Below are 18,705 nucleotides of genomic sequence, written 5' to 3' on the forward strand. Positions count from 1 at the left end.
GGGCCACAAAGAGCTTTGCGGGCGTTTGCATTGGGGCACGCAGGAGTGAAGAGTTTTAGAATAGGACTTTGCGTTTGCGGATAGCATCTAGCGCTTGCAGGGGCACTATGACGTCAAAGAAAACCTATTATAAATATTAAAATAAAATATACCGTTTTATGATAAGAGTAATTTTGACTCATGTTTACAAGTTTAATTACAATTTCGAGGTTATTCTATTAGCAGCAAATGAGTTTTTGGGCTTTGTTTTGCCTAACCAATTTATGTGCCTTCACCAGCCAAGTGCCGTGTTAGACCTAGGATCTGTGAAACGTACAATTGAAATCAGAATCAGCGCGGTTAATGAATCGATCTTCATTACATACGTTAGTTGAGAGAAAGCACTAACTGCAGTCCGTTCTCCCAGCTTATGAACTTCACGCGTCACCACGAATCAGGCCCAGATTGGGGCTGGGTTAGAGCCGTCGCTTCGATGTGTGCCGCCATGTTTGCTGACGCAAAACGTTTAGGGCAGCTTTTGGGGATCAGTGAAATAGCGAACCCAATGCAAAACTCAAACGTAGTTTGCGTCTCGCGCATGCACAGTGGCTTCGATGCTATTTCTTTGGGGCCGCAAAACGTTTGGGGCCCTTATTCTAAAACCCTCTAATATGTGAATAGGACATTTAAAAAAACTTCCATAAACATTGGAACATATTTTTATAATTCATATATCAAATTTGTCTGCTTTGGATGCTCTGGTGGATGCAATTTACGGAACTGCGATGCCAATTCTTGGTGCAGATTTGCAAATTTGTAAGCATTGTGCTTCCATTTCTTCCTAACTTGCGAATACTTAACAATTTTAGTAAAAAGTTCAGGCCATAAATTAAAATTTTGCTTCCAACAGTCATTAGAGTTTTAACTTTTTCTGTCAAATGCCACTAGTATCATAAAAATTGGCCCAGCGGTTATCTCAGCAAAAACCATTTCTGCATTTTAGATGTATTTGAATAGACGGTGTATGAGTTGTGGCAGAGCTAGAGCTTCCTCTTAAATCATGGATTTGGGGCATCAAAAAGATGCGATGCAATGCTGACGCATTTCTCTCGCATTTACTGCTTAATTCCGACTACATTTTTTTTTGTCTGCTTTCGTTTCTCTTTGCCTTATCCTTTGCACATTTCAATTAAACATCTAATAATATCCCCTATGCTTTCCTTGGCTTCATATGATTGTGACTTGCAAAAATCAATATTGCAAATTGGAATCAATCAAGCAATATTGTTATACAGTCGAACCCTGTTATATCGAAAAATTGTTTATACAGTTGAAATCCACGATAACATAATCTCTCGACAACGAAATATTTTCGTATGCGCAGCGAATGCCTATAGGATTCAATGCATTTCGCACCTCTCAACAACGAAATGTCTCCGTGCTACAAGCCTGCATCAATGAAATTTGCCGGAAGGTAACTCCGCACTGTTACGTCCTTGCGCAAGGCTAGCAGGCTCCAAAATGTGCTCAAATGCGATTGCTTTGCACGTAAATACCACCACATTGCACTCGTGTGTGCGCGGCCATTTTCTTTTACAAAAACAACCCAGCACCGAAAACGATCACATGCGCTGGAAACACGTCATGACCGCAATCTTGTTAGTTGATCGCCTGTTTCAAGCAGCGTGCATGTTATTACCAGCGTGTGACGACAGTTTTTGCACACCTAGTGCGGAGCGTAATGTGGGCTTTGGCGAGAAAAATGCAGCAATAACAAGGAAGTGCATGTCCCACCGACGTGGAATTGTTTATGGTGCTTGAGATGGCGGTCGCAGCATGGAGTGCTGCGCAACGGGCCATGATTGAATACTAATCATGGCCCGAATCATCAGGCCAGGAATACTAATTGCTTCAAAAACGCTGGTTTTGATGCCACTCGAATGACATCGCGTGCAGATTAGGCGCTGGACCTAGATTAGTGCAAGGGGGCCGTAATCTCTATCGATTGCCTTCGGATGTACGAGATATGATCACTTTTGCGTTCGGCACTGTACACGTCGGCGCCTGTACGCGTTGCTTCAAGAACACTGGTTTTGATGCCACTCGAATGGCATTGCGTGCAGATTAGGCGCCAGACGTAGATGAATGCGAAGGGGCCCTAATCTCGATCGATTGCCTTCGGGTATACGAGATACGATCACTTTCGCGCTCGGCACCAAACACGTCGGTACCTGCGGGCGACAGCGTGCGCTGGAGAAATGCTGCTGCATGCGTGGAGCACTCTTGTCTTGCGTCCGGCGCAGAGTTACGTAAAATCTCGCAAACGTGATCGTTTACTCCGAAAGTTATCGACCGAGAATACTGCTCCACGGCAGTGCTGCTGCAGCTAATTGATGCATGCAGTGCACTGTGTACAGTCAGCAGTGCGGCTCTATATCCTCGAGCATAGCTTGCCAAAGTTAGGCTAACGGAATTGTGACAGTAAAGCTTCGTTCTGCGGCGCACTACCTATCTGTTCCGTCTCATTTCACAACAACGAAATTCTCGCGAAAGCGATTTTTATCACGTTCCCTGCCGATTTTGTTATTGTGAGGTTCAACCATATAGCCAAACTTCAGTATGTAAAATTACGACAGAAGCAGGCGAATAGCATGGAGGCGTTTAAGGGCAAGCACATAAGCTTTGCGTGATGCTGGTTTTCTAAAAATAAGTTTCAGTGCAGTACAGTATCGTTGTGCGGTGAAGCATACAATGTGTATCATCAGCCAACCATCAGCCAAGGGGGCAGAATGTACGCTAAATCGTGGCAGGCTTCGCTTCGTGTTGCTGATGGGAAGATATGGTCAATACAACATGTTGCTGTATCTTTCATCATCGACTCTCAAATTCAACAAAATGAATTTTTATTTTCCCATTCAAGTTAGCCTTTTCCGATTGCCTGATAATTTGGAAAATTTTCTGCCGCCTTAGTGTAAAAGAAACCCATCGGCAATTATTTGCATAAAAGATGCAATTTCAGTAGAATGAAATTTCGGTATAACAAAGCAAATTACCGATTTTGCCGACTTCGTTATATTGAGGTCTAACTGTATGGGCAGTTCTCTTGGTGATTTGCCACTTATTCAACGTAGGCAACAGTTCACTTCATCCTTATTTGATACAGCAAGGTTTGACTGTATTGATAAAAGCACTATGCACACAAGCTTGCCTGACGCACTTGTACACGCTCAGCCATTCTCGAATGTCAGTAATGTCGAGGCCAGAGAACGGGATGGGATTAGAGGTGAGGAGAGGGCAACATACTGGGTGTTCGTTGCTACACGTGCAGGTGTGGACGACATGTCGTCCCCAGGAGGCACGGCCAATTGCTGAGTGTGGCTCCGCTGTAGAGCTCCTTGGTGACGACGCTTACGTAGCTTCATCAAATATGTAACATTGAGAAAGCACTATTTGCAAGAAAACTATTTACACGATCTACTATATCTACAAGAGAGACAGTGCTGACCAAAGATGGAAGAGAGCTCGATCCAGGCTGTGTTCTTTTTCGTCATCCCTGGACCGAAAGTCGTCCTCTTTCTTCGACACTTCAATTTTAACAATATTAAAGGACCTCCTAAACCACCCCGAGCTCGAAAATCTGTTATATAGCATTGGCTGTGTACCAGTCTACAATGTACATAGAGCCGAAATAATTTTTCGGAACGATGCGATGATAACAAAGGTACAGATGTTCGATAAATGACTATGCTGTCATCGTGGTATCTTGCTTGTGTTTACTACTCTCCCCATGGACTCTCTCCCCCTTGCCACAATACTTCTCTATGCGCTGTCTCACCAGCTCCGCTCAGGCCACTGTAGGGCAACGGAACCAAGATGGAGAACCAGAAAAGCGCAGACAACGGAGAACCGTTTAAGAGGAAGATTTAGCCCGAGCCCAACTCCGACGCCGCCTATTCAGATACATGTAAAACACAGATATGCTTTTATGAGCCAACCCTCGGTCAATTTTAATGAAATTTGTTGCATTTTAGAGAGAGTGTCAAATTCTAGTGATTGTTGAAAGCAAAATTTTGATTTGGGGGCCGAATGTATTACAAAGATCTTTTAAAAATTGTAAGTTAAAAAAAAGGAAGTTGAAAGTTTACAAATTTGTCTCTCTGTATCAAAAACAGATATCGTTGTTCTGTAAACTGCATCGGTTAGAGTGTCAAAAGTGAACAAATTCTATATTTAAACTTACAGCTTACATGAATTGGTTACAATGTTTACCAGAGCTTTGCAAAAGCCATACTCTCATAAGAATGGTATACTGCAGAGTTTTGTATAGTATATAACTTTTGTCTGCTTCAGATGTACTATTAGCTGCAATTTGCAGAAATTTGATAGCTTCGTTCTCTGAAAATTTTTGATTTACGACCACTCTTATAAAAGAATAAACAGCCTAAATAAAAGAAATCTGCTTCCAACAGTCACTAAATTTCAACTTTTTCTTTTAAATACAACAAACCTCATCAGATTTCGTGCAGTGGTTGCTGAGAAAAATTTTCTTCTTTCCCATGTATTTAGATAGGAGCCCCCGAGCAAAAGCTCCCCGTTAATAGGCCTCCGCATGATGCCGACTGAATGGAAGCTTCTCGAAAGCATCAGTGGTGCACAATCATCGAGGCCCCCCTTTTTGTCTCGGAACACAGCCTGCTCTCGTCACCTCGGCCCTATCGTCCCTGGTCGGCCAACCAATCGGCAGCTTTTGCCCTGGTGATGTCACGCACACGACCCTTCTGCCGTCACGACGTTTGAAGAATGGACTGAAAAGCCCAGAGAGGAGCATGGGATTGTTTTTAGAATTTGTGGCTACCCCGAGGTCTGTGGGTCTGCAGTCTCCGGCAAAGATGATTGTCACAGCTTTGCATACACGAAATGCACACCGATTAATCGGCGCGGAAACAATGGCAGAAACAAGGCAGAAGGACACAGGACGAGTGCTGTCCTTCTACCTTTTGTCTTCCGTTGTTTTCGCACTGACTAATAAGTGTACATCCTTTCTATTCTACCCTACTACGAAACGCATGTTCATTCAAAAATGTCTTCAAAGTACATAAGGTGGTTTAGAAGCCATTTCTGTTGAACTGCATGAACTCTTTTTCAAGGACAATACATTCCACTCTTGCCATGACAGGAAAGCGTGGTAAGCCAGAGAAGTCTCTGAAGAGAAGATGCCCTAAAGTTCCTGTGCCAACTTGCCGTGGCACCAGGAATTTCGACAGCATGTTCATGGTTCTATGCTCCATCTCGCAATCTACTTGCAGTACAGTGAAAGTGTTGGGTTGCGTCATCCAGTCAGAGGAGCCAGTGTGCACGCAGTGCTAGTCTGCGATGCTGTCGATAGCTGTCATGGTTTCGTCCAGAGCGAGTGCGCAAACGGTAATTTAGTTTTGACTCAGCCCTGCTGTGAGGGAAGTCTCAAGGCCTTTGCCGCTGTGAGTGCAAATCGGTGACGAGATGATCAGAATTGCAGCTTCTGCGCAGGTTTCGTGCAAAATAGAAATGGTATTTGCTGATTCATTCAGTAAATAAAAGCATGTTGGCATAGTAGGCATTTCTTTGTTTTCTTGACGCCGTCGACAATTAGACATTCGATTAACTTGGACATTTTTTTCCATCCTGTGAAATTAGAATTAATGACGTTTTACTGTACTTCAATTATACTGTGCAAGCTATGCCGTCGAGAGTATGCATTTCTCAGTCGAAGGAGTTCTGGTGAACGCATTAGGTAACGAATTACATTAGGGCAAATTACATTAGGTTTTGCCCATGTAGCATCATGCAAATGGCATTAAAATTTAAGGCATTAGCAAGTCAATGTAATTATCTATTCCTGTGTGGCACAGGTATCAGATAGTTTTTTATCATGACTGCCTGCGAACCAGTGCATATCCTTTTCCGTGCAATGCATTTGATATGCTGCATTTTGTGAACGGCCTGGCAGTTACAAATGAGATGATTACCTGCGACGTGTGAGGGTCTCGAATAGCACCGTCATAGCCAACTTGCAAGCGAATGTGTTCTTTCACCAAAGCCATGAACATGCTATTTACTATGCAATTTACTTGTTAGCATGCAAACAATTCTCGGCCTCATTTTCTTGGGCATAAAAATTATGCGCTAGAATTGTATAAGTACAGCAATTTTATGTCTGTTGAAAGTCTGCATGCTTTAGAGCAGGCTAGAGCTTGCACCTCGGAGTTGGAAAAGTAACTGTCTTGTGTGGTGGACATCGCAGCCCAACCGAACCTACTACCTAGAAGACCCGGAAGGCTACGCCCTGGCTTGGTGCAAAGCCATCGAGGAAGTACGCAAGGCCACCTACAACCAAGCCGACGATGCATCCTAATGATGGCTTTAGCCGGCTCTCTCCCTGGCTGTCCGTTGGCTCGTGCCTGCTTCCTCCTCTCAAGTGGCCATGGAGAGGATTCACCACTTCGACATCGCTGTTTGCCAGCTCTCTTCGACGAGTGCGTCCTGAGGTGTGGACTGGAGTGTACAGTGCCTGCTGATAACTGCGATCGGGAGCAGGCGAACCATTTCCAGGACTCCTAAATAAGCCTTCTAAACTTTTTTTATGTAGGAGCAAGAATTGGGACAGTTCCTTTATATGTGTACCCTTGCTTTGCCTCATGGAAACGTGTGGGAGTTCAGCTGAACGACGATGTTGCTTCATCCAAACATTGCGCCCTGGAAATTTGTGTTACCCTGAGAATAGTTCTCGGCATAAGAGGTCTTGATAGAGGCTACTCATGAGGTCATTGGACTGTTTTCTGAAATCTATAAACCTTCAAAGTGTTTTTCTGTTGAAGCAAGAATTAGAACAACTTTTCTTTTATAAATGCTTGCTTTGACAACGTTTAGCAACGTTCGGGAGCTTAGCTGAATAGCAACGTTGCTTTGGCTGAATGTTACTCCTTGTAAATGTAGTTCCCTTGGAACTGTTGCATGCATAGAGGGTTTCCTTGCTAGAGGCTCGTAATGCGGTCTATTTGTGGCAACACAAAGCTGAAGTAAGCTTAAATTCTTTATTACTTCCCCTCTCTTACAATTGTCGCTTTACCTGCAACTACGCAGGCATGTGTTACTTTGTTTATTAAAACGTACGAGCAAAAATTGTATTGTGAACACTCTCGCGATGTAAAAAAACAAAAAATTTGAGCGATGTCTTTTGCCACTTTCGTTCTAAGAAATATGTGACAGAAAGGTATGATGTATCCTTTTCATAACTTATAAGAGAAGTTAGCGTGTATTAATTTATACCGTCACATGTGGCTACAGTATTGCAATGTGCCACCATGCTTATTTCCTTGTGTGTCTGCTATGTTTTCAGGTGCATGCTATGGTATATCACCACTTAAAAAAACGCGGCAGTTTCCTTTTATGACATGGTGTATGCATCCCTATTTAGCTTAGCAGTTTGCGTGGCATAGCCTGACACCTAGTATTTAATTTTTTTTTTAGTGTCAAGCTGAAACTGGCAGTCAAGGTTTGATAGAAGTAATAGAAGCGCAAGGAATGGCCAATGATATTTGCGACAAATAAAGAGATTGCTGTCTGTGTAGATGAAATCTGTGGGTGCTAAAGCATCATATAAGTTTGCATGTGAAATGGCAAACAATAATTGCACAACATGCCATTACAAACTTAAATTTGAAGAAGTCTATTTGAGTGCGAACAATATATAACAAGATCAGTCTTAGTGAATTACATAATGGCACGCTAAGGCATGATAGAAGTTTGCACGTGGAATGGCAAATGACACTTGTACGATGTATCATTGAGAAGCGAAACATGAGGCGCGATCAAGTGCAAATAGCATGCAACCAGATCAGTCTAAGTAGAATAAAGAATTGTGGGATAACCTTAAAAGAGTGATTGTCCCACATAGTGATGCTAAAAAATAGGTGGTATATCACTGTCTGTTGGTAACGTAGTACCATGTGACATGGGGCTAGCTGAGCATCACTTGAGATAAATGACATTTTGGCAAATGCGGTTGGGCAAAAATTATACCAAAGTACAACTATCATGAATGTTTCATGAACAACCGGAATGGAAGTGGCATCAGTTTAAATTTAGTCCATCATATGCTGCTTTATGTTATGACCTTTGCTGACCAACTACATTTATTCTTTTATCACTCATATTATACATCTAATCGCAATTAGACAATGCCCAAGGCAGCCATCATTCCTAAAAACTAATTCGCAATATTAATTAGTTTAAAACAAAAGTGCATGTGCATTAAGACGCAATATATTGTCGCATCACAAGTTTGGTGTCAACATCTTTGCGCAGTGCGCACATTTATTTCACTTTCAGCCTTGTATGTGTTTTACAGAGAACCCATGCTGTTCCTTTGCATAATTTGTTCGTGAAAAGCAGCCATTGCATGTTTGCCTCTTTGCATTCTTAAAAACGGTTGTGTGCTTTTTGATGTAGCATTTGCTGATGCATTAGCATTTGGGGATGCACTAACGTGGAATAACGTGTCAGCGTTTGGTGATCAACTGTTATTCAATGATGCATTAGCATTAGCTGGTGCATTCGCAGATGCATTAGCATTCAGTGATACAATGAATGACTGATGGAGCTTTGATGGTGAGCTCAGTACTGACCCTTCGCACAAACTCGGGCTGCAATTTTGAAAATGATAATGCCTTTTTGCACCTTCTTTGTGCCACTTTCTTGTGCTTTGTCAGTGGTCAGAGTAATGCAGTTGGTGATACGACTGTCATAGAATTGAGCGGGAAAATATAGATACGAAATAATGGCCTTGAAGTTGGCACTAGCACTGCTGCTCTCGCCATCACATTGAAGCACTGCTTGTGGCTGAAATTCTGTGGCTGACGTAGAAGTACCTTTAGCATGTTTTCGGCAAGTTGTATGCAGAGAAGTTTTAAAAGGGTGGGCAAGAACAGTAACTTCAGTGTGGCTGCACTTTCATGATTTTATTTTAGTAAACGATACATTAAAACAAAATTTATAGCTATGTCAAAATGTGCTTAGTATTCTCATAAATGTGCCAAAAAAATCTGTTTTGAAAATCTAAATGATAAATTGGGTATTTAAGGTAAATTGTGATTTTGAATACTTTGAAGGCTTGTAAGTGTTTATAGTGTCGCATATGTTTATGACGACAGTGTTATGCTGACTTGAGTATGATTTTCCTAAAAAGGGATCAACACCTTTTGGAAATGTGTGCCGGTTGACTTTAACAAACAGATGATGCACTGCAGTTTTCATGTTTCAACAGGGACACGCGCTGCGAGATTTCAGCGTTTCAGACGCTGCACAAACAGCATTCTAAGTTTGCTGCTATCCACAAAAAAAAAATTTTAAATCCGTTCAAGATCCACTGGGAAAACAATTTTGATTTACAATCAAGCGCGATAGTGCCGCTCCATGGTAGACATATTTTTGCCAATATGCAAGCCTGGAGACCCACCAGAGCCAGCAGATACTCTGCAGTAACTTTGGTTAGCTGCCTTATCTTGAGCAATGAGACATCGCGGACAAATTTGCCTAACAGTTTTTTTGGGTGTTAGGTTGGTCTGGTAGGCCTGTGAATTGGGCAAAACATTTTTTAAAGGTCAGCTACAATTAAATTTTGTACTTCAGAACTGCACACAAAGCCTTGTTTCTGATTGTGTTGCTAAGGGGCAGTCTCCACATTTAAAGCGACACGTAAAGTAAATGATTAAGTTGAGCTATATCAATAGATTATCAGTTTCGAAGTTTGTTGCCATTTTCTGTGGGCAAGTAATACCATTTCTGCTTACAATCAGATGCCCTTGTCTGTTTAGCCACTGTTTAAAGGCTTTGTCGTTAAAGAATGGGTCAATTGCAAGCACACTGGCTCTACCAAGATCACTTCAATAGGATATGTACACATTTGTAATTAGCTGCAGGGAAATTTTGTTGCAGTTGGCCTTTCAGTGCTCTTTAAGCTAATGCTGGTGACTTGAATTTCTTCTAAGCCTGCCTACAGTAGCCAGTCTTGTGGTGGCCATCGCCACAAGCCTTGTGCCTGTCACCCAGATTCGGTAGGCTAATCGGTACTCCAGTTCAAATGCACAAAGTGCCCGAAGCACTGTGGTCACTCAGCTTGCCGGTCTCTAGATATCTTCAAGTGTCTGTTATCAAATGCAGAGAGCAAGTTTTCATTTCGTTGCGCTTATTACTTCTCGACACTTGTCGCATGCTTGCACACGCACATGGCGTTGCCGAAGGCGCCTCCACGTCCACTTTTGCCTCGGGGAGGCGTTGTAAATATACTTCACGAGCCAACGTCTTCGACTTGCCGCCGGAGTGGCCGCTTCTCACTAGTTAGACAAGTTACAAATTAAGACGTCTAAATTAAAAGAGAGCAGAATGGAGGAGGAAGAGAGTGTTTTATACGTTTTTCAGAAACTGCACGGAAGATGGAGACATTGACTGCGTTCTTGTTTCGTTTTTTCTTTTCGTGTTTTTTATGTGCGTCTTGTGTTTGAAGTGACGTGCGTGCTGGTGTGATGTTGGACTTGAGATGGACTGCTGGACTGAAGGACGGATGCCTTTGTCATTGTACAAAAGTGCTGAGAGTGCCTGGAAAGTGTTTGTGAAAGAGTGTGGGAACCTCCGAACAGTTTCTTTTTTCTTGTAATAAAATATACGGGAACCTCTTCGGTGCTTGTTCTTTCTTTTGATCGATTCGAAAAAGACTTGTGCAGCATGTGAGACTCTCTTCGTGTTAAGCCAAGTGTAGGGGACTCTTCCCCATTTAGAAAGAGTAGTTTCAGATAATGCAGACATGATGTTCCGTGCAGAATTTCGCGCGTAAACTGCAAGTGGATTAGTTGATGGAAAACTTGGAAAAGCAGACACTACGAATTATGTGAAGAATTTGCGAGTGGGGACTTTGAAGAATGTTTGTAAACTTTCGTGTAATAATTTCACATAGGCTATTAACTTATATGCATTAAATTTGTCCACTTCAGGTGCTCAATCAGTTGCAGTATGCAGAATTGTGATAACTGTTCCTTTTGTTTTGCAGAGCTATGAATTTTTAAACCTCTTGCTCGAATTTCTGCTAAACTCGCAGATTTTGGGCAATTTTCGTAAAGTAATTGAAGTCCTATGTCAAAATTCTGGTTAATACAGTTGCTAAAGCATATCTTTCTCTCTTAAATCATTAGAATGCTGCAAATGTCATTCAAGTCGTTTCGGCAGTCTGAGAGCATTTGTGCATTTTTCCTGTGCAGCTAACACTTGTCAATTTGACCCTGGGTAAATCAACTTCACGCTTAATTTGAACGCACTAGGAAGTCCTGGCAAGACACCTTACATTGGCTGTGGAAGAAAAGCTCTGTACACAAAAGTATACAACTTCAATTCATTTGACCCACGGCGACGTCCTCTCGTGCACTGCTAAGGCTTGAACTACTAGAAATTTGCCTGACGTTGCTACTGTCGGCCTAAGCGTGAACCTGTCTTGCATTGATTTTTCTTTGTTTCTTTTCAGAGTTTTCCAAACTTTACCTTTCCTTTAAGTTCAACACTGAGGCAGCATCTAAGCATGTCAATGCTCATGCAACATGCCTGTAGAGTTGCACTTCAAGAGCTCTGAGTAGAAAGACGTAGCAGGCTGCCTCGAGCAATAAAAATAAAAGTATGTGAATTCGTTCATTTTGCTGCGCTTCGTTAATGCGAAATTTCGGATAATTCGATCAAACCTTCCGGTCTCGCTGGAGTCGAATTAACGGGAGTCGGCTGTATGTGAATAGGAAAAGTCAGTGTTGGACCAAAGGTAAGGCTTCAGATCATACTAGTCTGAAGACTGCGTCCACCAGTGACGATAGAGCTGGGCTGCCGTCAAAGCCTGGTGCCATCGTCGTTATCGTGACATGATGACACGGAGCACAAGTTGCTTACATTGCTTAGCAATAAGGCTAGTTATGATAAACTAGTGAAACGAGTCTCTGTCGTGATGCATCCTGGATAACGAAATAAAAACTGGTTCATACCTATAAACAACTATCGTGGTCAACTAGAACATGCCTACGATTGCCAGCATTTTCTCCTCCATTGGCAACTTGAACTAAACGCTCGCCCCCTAGCAGCTGCATCGAGAAACAGCTCATCCAGGTTCAAGGTTGAAGAGAAAGAGGGCCTCCTATCACAGCACGCGCTGAAGGCCTCGTAGTTCTCAAATGGCCGTGATGCCGTCGCGCACAAATCCAGAAATGAAAAGTGAGATATGGATGTCGAAAGACTAGTGTACCATTATGCGTGTCCTTGAGGTGGAAAGACAGCAATGTATGATTTCATCTTTTAGCTAAAGAATTAGACGACGCATATCAGAGAGTGACTTGGATAAGAAACTTCTCATTGGGAAAAGGTAACGACTGACATTATACCGGTCTGTTCGAAATACTTCACTGGGGACTTCTTTCTTCCCAGTGAGGGGAACATTACTTTCAATATCTTGCTGGCATTCCAAATTGTGGAGTGTGCTTTGTTTAGGCAGGCGCTTTGATAAATTATAGTGATGAACGTCAATTTTCAAGCTTCATTTGGTTTTGTTCGTTCATAGCTTTCAGCTCCAGAATTAGTGTTGCTAATGCTTTAAGCAGCAGGAACATTCTTGCTAGTGCACTTTTGTCTGCAGGCACAGCCGTAGCAATGATAACTGCCTAGGAAGGTCTGAAGTTGATTGTGGCACATACTATTATGCTGCAAGGCGACGTATAGTTTTCATAGGATGCTTTAGATCAGCAGTGCATACAGAAGATGCTGTTTTTTCGTACAGCGAGTTCAGTTGTCAGTTTATTCGCTCGCAAGAAATTTAGATTCAACAGCAAACAGCGCTCGTTCCAACTTTGGAGTGTTCGACCTGCTTACAGCGCCGTTAGTTTGCTTTCCATTGCTGTCATCATCATCATCAGCCTGGTTACGCCCACTGCAGGGCAAAGGCCTCTCCCATACTTCTCCAAAAACCCCGGTCGTGTACAAATTGTGGCCATGTTGTCCCTGCAAACTTCTTAATCTCATCCGCCCACCTAACTTTCTGCCGCCCCCTGCTACGCTTCCCTTCCCTTGGGATCCAGTCCGTAACCCTTAATGACCATCGGTTACCTTCCCTCCTCATTACATGTCCTGCCCATGCCCATTTCTTTTTCTTGATTTCAACTAAGATGTCATTAACTCGCGTTTGTTCCCTCACCCAACCTGCTCTTTTCTTATCCCTTAACGTTACACCTATCATTCTTCTTTCCATAGCTCATTGCGTCGTCCTCAATTTGAGTAGAACCCTTTTCGTAAGCCTTCAGGTTTCTGCCCCGTAGGTGAGTACTGGTAAGACACAGCTGTTATATACTTTTCTCTTGAGGAATAATGGCAACCTGCTGTTCATGATCTGAGAATGCCTGCCAAACGCACCCCAGCCCATTCTTATTCTTCTGATTATTTCCGTGCACACAGCTAAATTCCATTCCAACTTGTTCAATGCTTTTCCAAGTCATGCACTTACAGTAACACAAATGACTCTGCTCACAAGAAAACCTTTGCTAAATTTTGAGAAACCTGTTAAAAAAATACTCAACTTGGTCCGATTGGCTGTTATGCACTTCTCGCGTTTCACTTGGGTTCGATAATTTTGGCAGGCGGCCGGTGTCTGCTGTATTTGCAAGCTCGAGCTTTACCTCGAACACTGCGTACTGCAAGCATTAACGATTAAGCACCAGTCATTGGACGCAGACGACCTTATCACACGTATCACCTAAATATGATAAAAACGGTGCGGCCCTGATTCACAAACGCAACTCATTTGTTTTTATCCCCAGACGAAGCAACATTAGTTTTTAGCCTCAGTGCAGAATATCTGTATTTGGCTTCCGAAAGCAAGACGGATGTTAATGCCTATGTACTGACGTTACTGCCTATATATTGCGACATACTATATGTGATATATTAGAATACGGGTAGGTCGCAGTGCGAAGTTGCCTATGAAGGTCGAAAACAATCGACTGTACCTGTGGAACTACGCCACAAGCAAGTGATTGCACTTTTCGGCGGCCTACTACTCAAAAACATCTCCCGTTCTTTTAAACCTCCGGCTCGCTGGACAGGCCGGACGTTGGAACGCACAGAGCAACCATTTCCGCGGTTTTGTCGCAGGAATCCTTGAGCCCGATGAAAAAAGGTAATCGTCAGCAAAGAGCCTTTCAGCTTCGATGAAACACCTCGATTCGACGCCCGCTCAGCACCAGGCGAAAGAACCGTCAACCTGGATGTAGTAGACATCTTAGTCTATTAGAACAGTGTGTTAAACGGAACCGTTGTAAGATGAGAAGACTTGGCACCTTTGAAGGCGCCAGCGTTAGGAGAACTCCAACTATTCAATACGTTGCGATCGTACACTGTCCAAACGGCTGATATATCCGTACAGACACGCCCTTGTGTCTGATATATCCGTACAGACACGCCCTTGTGTCACTGATTTTAGGCTGAAACCAGAACATCAGGGCATGTTTCGTGGGTGATCCCGATATTTATGCTGACCCAGAGGTAGCGTTTTAGCTCAAAACACCGAGCTTTTATTTTTCCGACTATAGCCTATCGCTACATTAGCAGAGAAAAGTCGTTAACATGTGGATGGAATTCAGCTGGCTGGGCTATTTTCCACAGGCGGAGGGCAGCTACGAACGCCTTTTTGTAGAGTGTACCATCCAGCGGCCGTGGCTGTACCGTTTGTATAGGTGTTCTGTGGCTGTACTATCTCGCGCAAGTGACTTGCAGCACTGCCGAAGGTAAGAGGTGTACACAGGCAAGATCTTTGCGCGGCAGAATATAGTTCCGGGCTTAACTGTCTGATTACTGGCGGGATTAGAGATTTTTAATTTTTGGCTTGACACGTGACACGCTACAGCGCTACAGATCCTTTGCGCATGTGCGTCGTGTACCGCGCGTTACCGTGGCGTTTACCACGGGTAACATAAAAAGCTGCCCCAACCGTGATTACGCCATTGTTCCTCCGCGAGGCTGCAGATAGTTCGTACATAGAGAAAGAAAATTCGTTGAATTTCTTTCTCTATGGTTCGTACTACAAATTTTCCCTGTTACCCAAATAAGGCGGTAACCACAAAAATAAAATTATGAGCGCGTAATTTTATACGTTTTCACTCGTCTATTCTAATGGAACGGTGAAAGCCTAATTCTTTATTGAATTGAAATAAGATGCTTGCTAAATTTACAGTAACTGTTAACTGTCAAGTTTCACCTCAGTTGGCGTTGAAGTTTCACGAGTAACAGGCTCAGCAGTGAAATCAGACTCCATACGCTTTGTCCATGTCTGTTGCAAACTTAATCGCTTCTGCCGATGAAAAGACCCTTCAAGAACAGCAGACGCTCCCGGAGATATCATTAAGTACGGCGCCGTTTTGAAAACGTTGCATGACGACGACTTTGTGTCCTTCTGTGATTAGCTTTGTGCTCATGCGAGATGAGACTAAGCGATGATGGATTTTAACATACGTCATATTTGTTGCTGTCAGGGCGGAGAACTATACACTCTTAAGCAAATTTACACACTTTGGGTCGTATCTTGCCGCACAACAATAATCGCCATCTGCCTTGCTTGCGTTTCTAGTCTTGGAAACGTTGCGCTCGCTATACTTTCCTGCCGCGGGAATGCTCTGTCATGCTGATAACGCGCATGCCGTTTGTGAATTGGAAGTACCGGGCTCGCAGAGTTGAAGAAAGGAAATTCGGGCAAGACAAATGACTTTTATCGTCATCTGGCAAGATACGACCCAAAGGGCGCAAATTTGTTTAAGAGTGTAAAGGCTCATTCACACCGGCGACTGACAGTGGTCGCGCGACCAAGCTTTGCGACCAGTCGCGAATAATCGCAAACGGTCGCTTTTCTCGAAAAGCGACCATTTTGAGCCAGTCGCTGTCTGCGCGATTTTTCAGTCGCGCGACCGTGGTCGCAAAACTGATAAACCAATCAGCGGCGCACCGGAAGTGATCTTTCATGTGTCTACATCCGGCCTCCTCCCGCGTCGCGGCAAATTCCGCGTAGATTCCGAGAGTTCTCGCTGAGAACGATAATCTCCGGGATTGCGACTTGCGGGTCGCGCTCAGCCGGGCTCGCCGGTGTGAACGTCAGTCGCCTTCGGTCGCTTTTTGATCGCGAGTCGCAAATGGTCGCGCGGCCTCAAGTCGCCGGTGTGAATGAGCCATAAATAAATGTAATCACATAACTGTTAAAATCTATCATCGCTTGGTCTCATCTCACGTGCTGAGCACAAAGCATTAGGTATGTTTTGACGTTATTATAGAGACCAGCTGTTTGTTTTGACGCGGCTAGGACTACAGAGGCAGCGCCGAGCAGTAAAAGTGGTTTGCTTTACATTTAGCAGATGGCGCCACAGCATAGGAGCTGGTGATGCGTTGACGATGCGGAACCCCACGAAGGCCTAATTGTTGTCTGCACCTATTCTGCTCTAGCATGGTACGCAGTGGCGTAGCCAGAAATGTTTTTTCCTGGGGCGACTACCACTTCACTAAAACAGGAGGGGGGGGGTAGAGTAGGGGAGCGTTCTTGCGTGTCGTTCTCTATACAGGTATGAGGCACTTGCCATACATTCGTATAAGAACGAGAAGAAATGGGGTTAAGCGAGGAGCCCCGATTTTCATTAATCATATCATGAGAAGCCTACAAACAATGACACCAAGCAAGACATAGGAGAAATTACTTGTACTTACTAACCGAATTAAAGAAATGATATAATTTGATGACAATGAAAGTGGATCAAAAAACAACTTGCCGCAGGTGGCGAACTATCTCACGTCTTCGCATTACGCGTGCGATGCTCTATATATGACAGTTAAGCAAGGAAACGTATTCTTGTTCAAGTAATCGCCTTTGTCAGTTTTTTCTCTGCTCGTATAACATCGCCAAGTACGCTGAGCAGAGCACCTATGTTGCACTGCTGTTGAGCGTTGACCTTGTCGTACGTTTCTTTCATTTCATTTCGAGCTGTTTAGGCTTAGTGTCTACAGTGTTTGGCGGCGTTGTGCCATTACCACCAGCCAGGATTCCGAATCTACAGGATGCGGAATTTATCCTGCGAACGCCCTTGGGACAAACCCGGGGCTGCGCCGAAAGGCACAGCGCCCTAATTCTCCCTTGACAAGTCAAGATGCTGAGCCGTCAGGCAGCGGCGTCCTGAGGAGAAGCATCGGCAAGCGACATGTCCAAACGTGCAACAAAGTGCTTTTGCCTGGAGGTCGCCGCGGGCGGCAACTTTGAACCAGGTGGCCAGCGCGGTCGCTGGTTGGACCTCTCGGACGACCGTCGAGTGCTGGCTTTGTATTGGGCCGTTTGAGTGACAATCGTTTCTCGGGGCTTTATAAGCCCCGACGCCGCCGCCTGGAGGACCGGATCCACCGACCCACCGGGAGCCGAGTGCCGCTCTCGAGTGGAGTGAGATGTGTCACGCGTTGGAGTCTCAACGGACGTCGCCGAGCGGGAACAGTCGCGTTTGCTGTTAGCTCTAGGCCCCCGTGCCGATCCGATCTTGTCCTGTATAATGACCTGTATATAATGTACAAAGTCCCCTTCGTTATTCTCACCGACGCCTGACTCGAAGTCTTCGCTACCAACGCTCTGTCACGAAACGGGTGACGAGCGCTACGGGACCACCTCATAGTCGTAACAGCGGCTAAGCGCGAGGTCGCGGAATCGAATCCCGGCCCCGGCGGCCGCATTTCGACAAGGGGCGAAATGCGAAAACATCCGTTCACTTAGGTTTAGGTGCGCGTTAAGAGAACTCCGGGTGGTGCAAATTCCCCGAGTCCCCCACTACGACGTGCCTCATAATCAGATCGTGGTTCTGGCTCGTAAAACCCCATAATTTAATTGTTTAGCTGCTTAGTCGAACACACATATCGTCAGTAAACTTGCGGTCATGCAAAGATAGAATGCTGATTCGAACCAAGAGGGTGACATAGGGATGAAGGTAGCGTAATCTCAAGTGTCGGACATTGCGTATAGTAGCGAGAAGCAAGCTGTATAGTGTTCATTCCACCAAGGAATGCTTTCTTCGTCACACCAGCCTTGTGAAAGCTCGTGTTCGCAGTAATCGGGTGAAATATATGCTTTTGTTTTCCAGTGCGCGCGCGACACCGTGCTTTTTGATTGATTAGTAAGGATTTTTTTTTTGACAGCAGTTAGTAACACTGCGAACCTTAGTTAACGTTAGAGGAACTTGCTAATTGGCAATCTCATCGCGACGAAACTATTAGCGCGCAATCCGGCACCCTTGCATACACGCACACAACCGCACACGCAAACTTGGCGTTTAGTTGTCTAATAATTTGCCATCGCTATCAAATGCTTCGCCTTTTCTCGCGAAACCACGAATTTCTTATTTCGATACAGGCTTTAAAAATTCAGAACACGGTCTCACAGTGATAGGCTGAAATGGGACTTCCTGTGCATAGCCAAACGTTGAAGTACTTAACCAACTAACTATTACCAGCAGTTAGTGAACAACGATATATATAGTCACGAACGGCTTACACGTTATCAGCTTGACACTGCATTCTAGACAGGAAAGTAGCGAGCGCCGAGTTTTCAAGAGAGGAAACGCAAGCAAGGCAGATGACGATTATCGTTTGAGGACAAAATTAAGC

General features: G+C 44.1%; 1 protein-coding gene across 2 annotated transcripts in view; it reads left to right on the forward strand.

The window, feature by feature from the left end:
- Window positions 1-10,691, forward strand: part of LOC142589978 (3-phosphoinositide-dependent protein kinase 1-like) — a 36,162-nt gene extending 25,471 nt beyond the window's left edge. For both annotated transcript variants that reach the window (XM_075701745.1, XM_075701747.1), the window contains exon 13: window positions 6,260-10,691. In XM_075701745.1, the coding sequence (XP_075557860.1) occupies window positions 6,260-6,370 (111 nt within the window). In that variant the 3' untranslated portion in view covers window positions 6,371-10,691. The remainder of the gene's footprint in view (window positions 1-6,259) is intronic.
- The last annotated feature ends 8,014 nt before the right edge of the window (window positions 10,692-18,705 follow it).

Source organism: Dermacentor variabilis, chromosome 8 (genome assembly GCF_050947875.1).
Source record: "Dermacentor variabilis isolate Ectoservices chromosome 8, ASM5094787v1, whole genome shotgun sequence".
Classification (NCBI taxonomy): Eukaryota; Metazoa; Arthropoda; class Arachnida; order Ixodida; family Ixodidae; genus Dermacentor; species Dermacentor variabilis.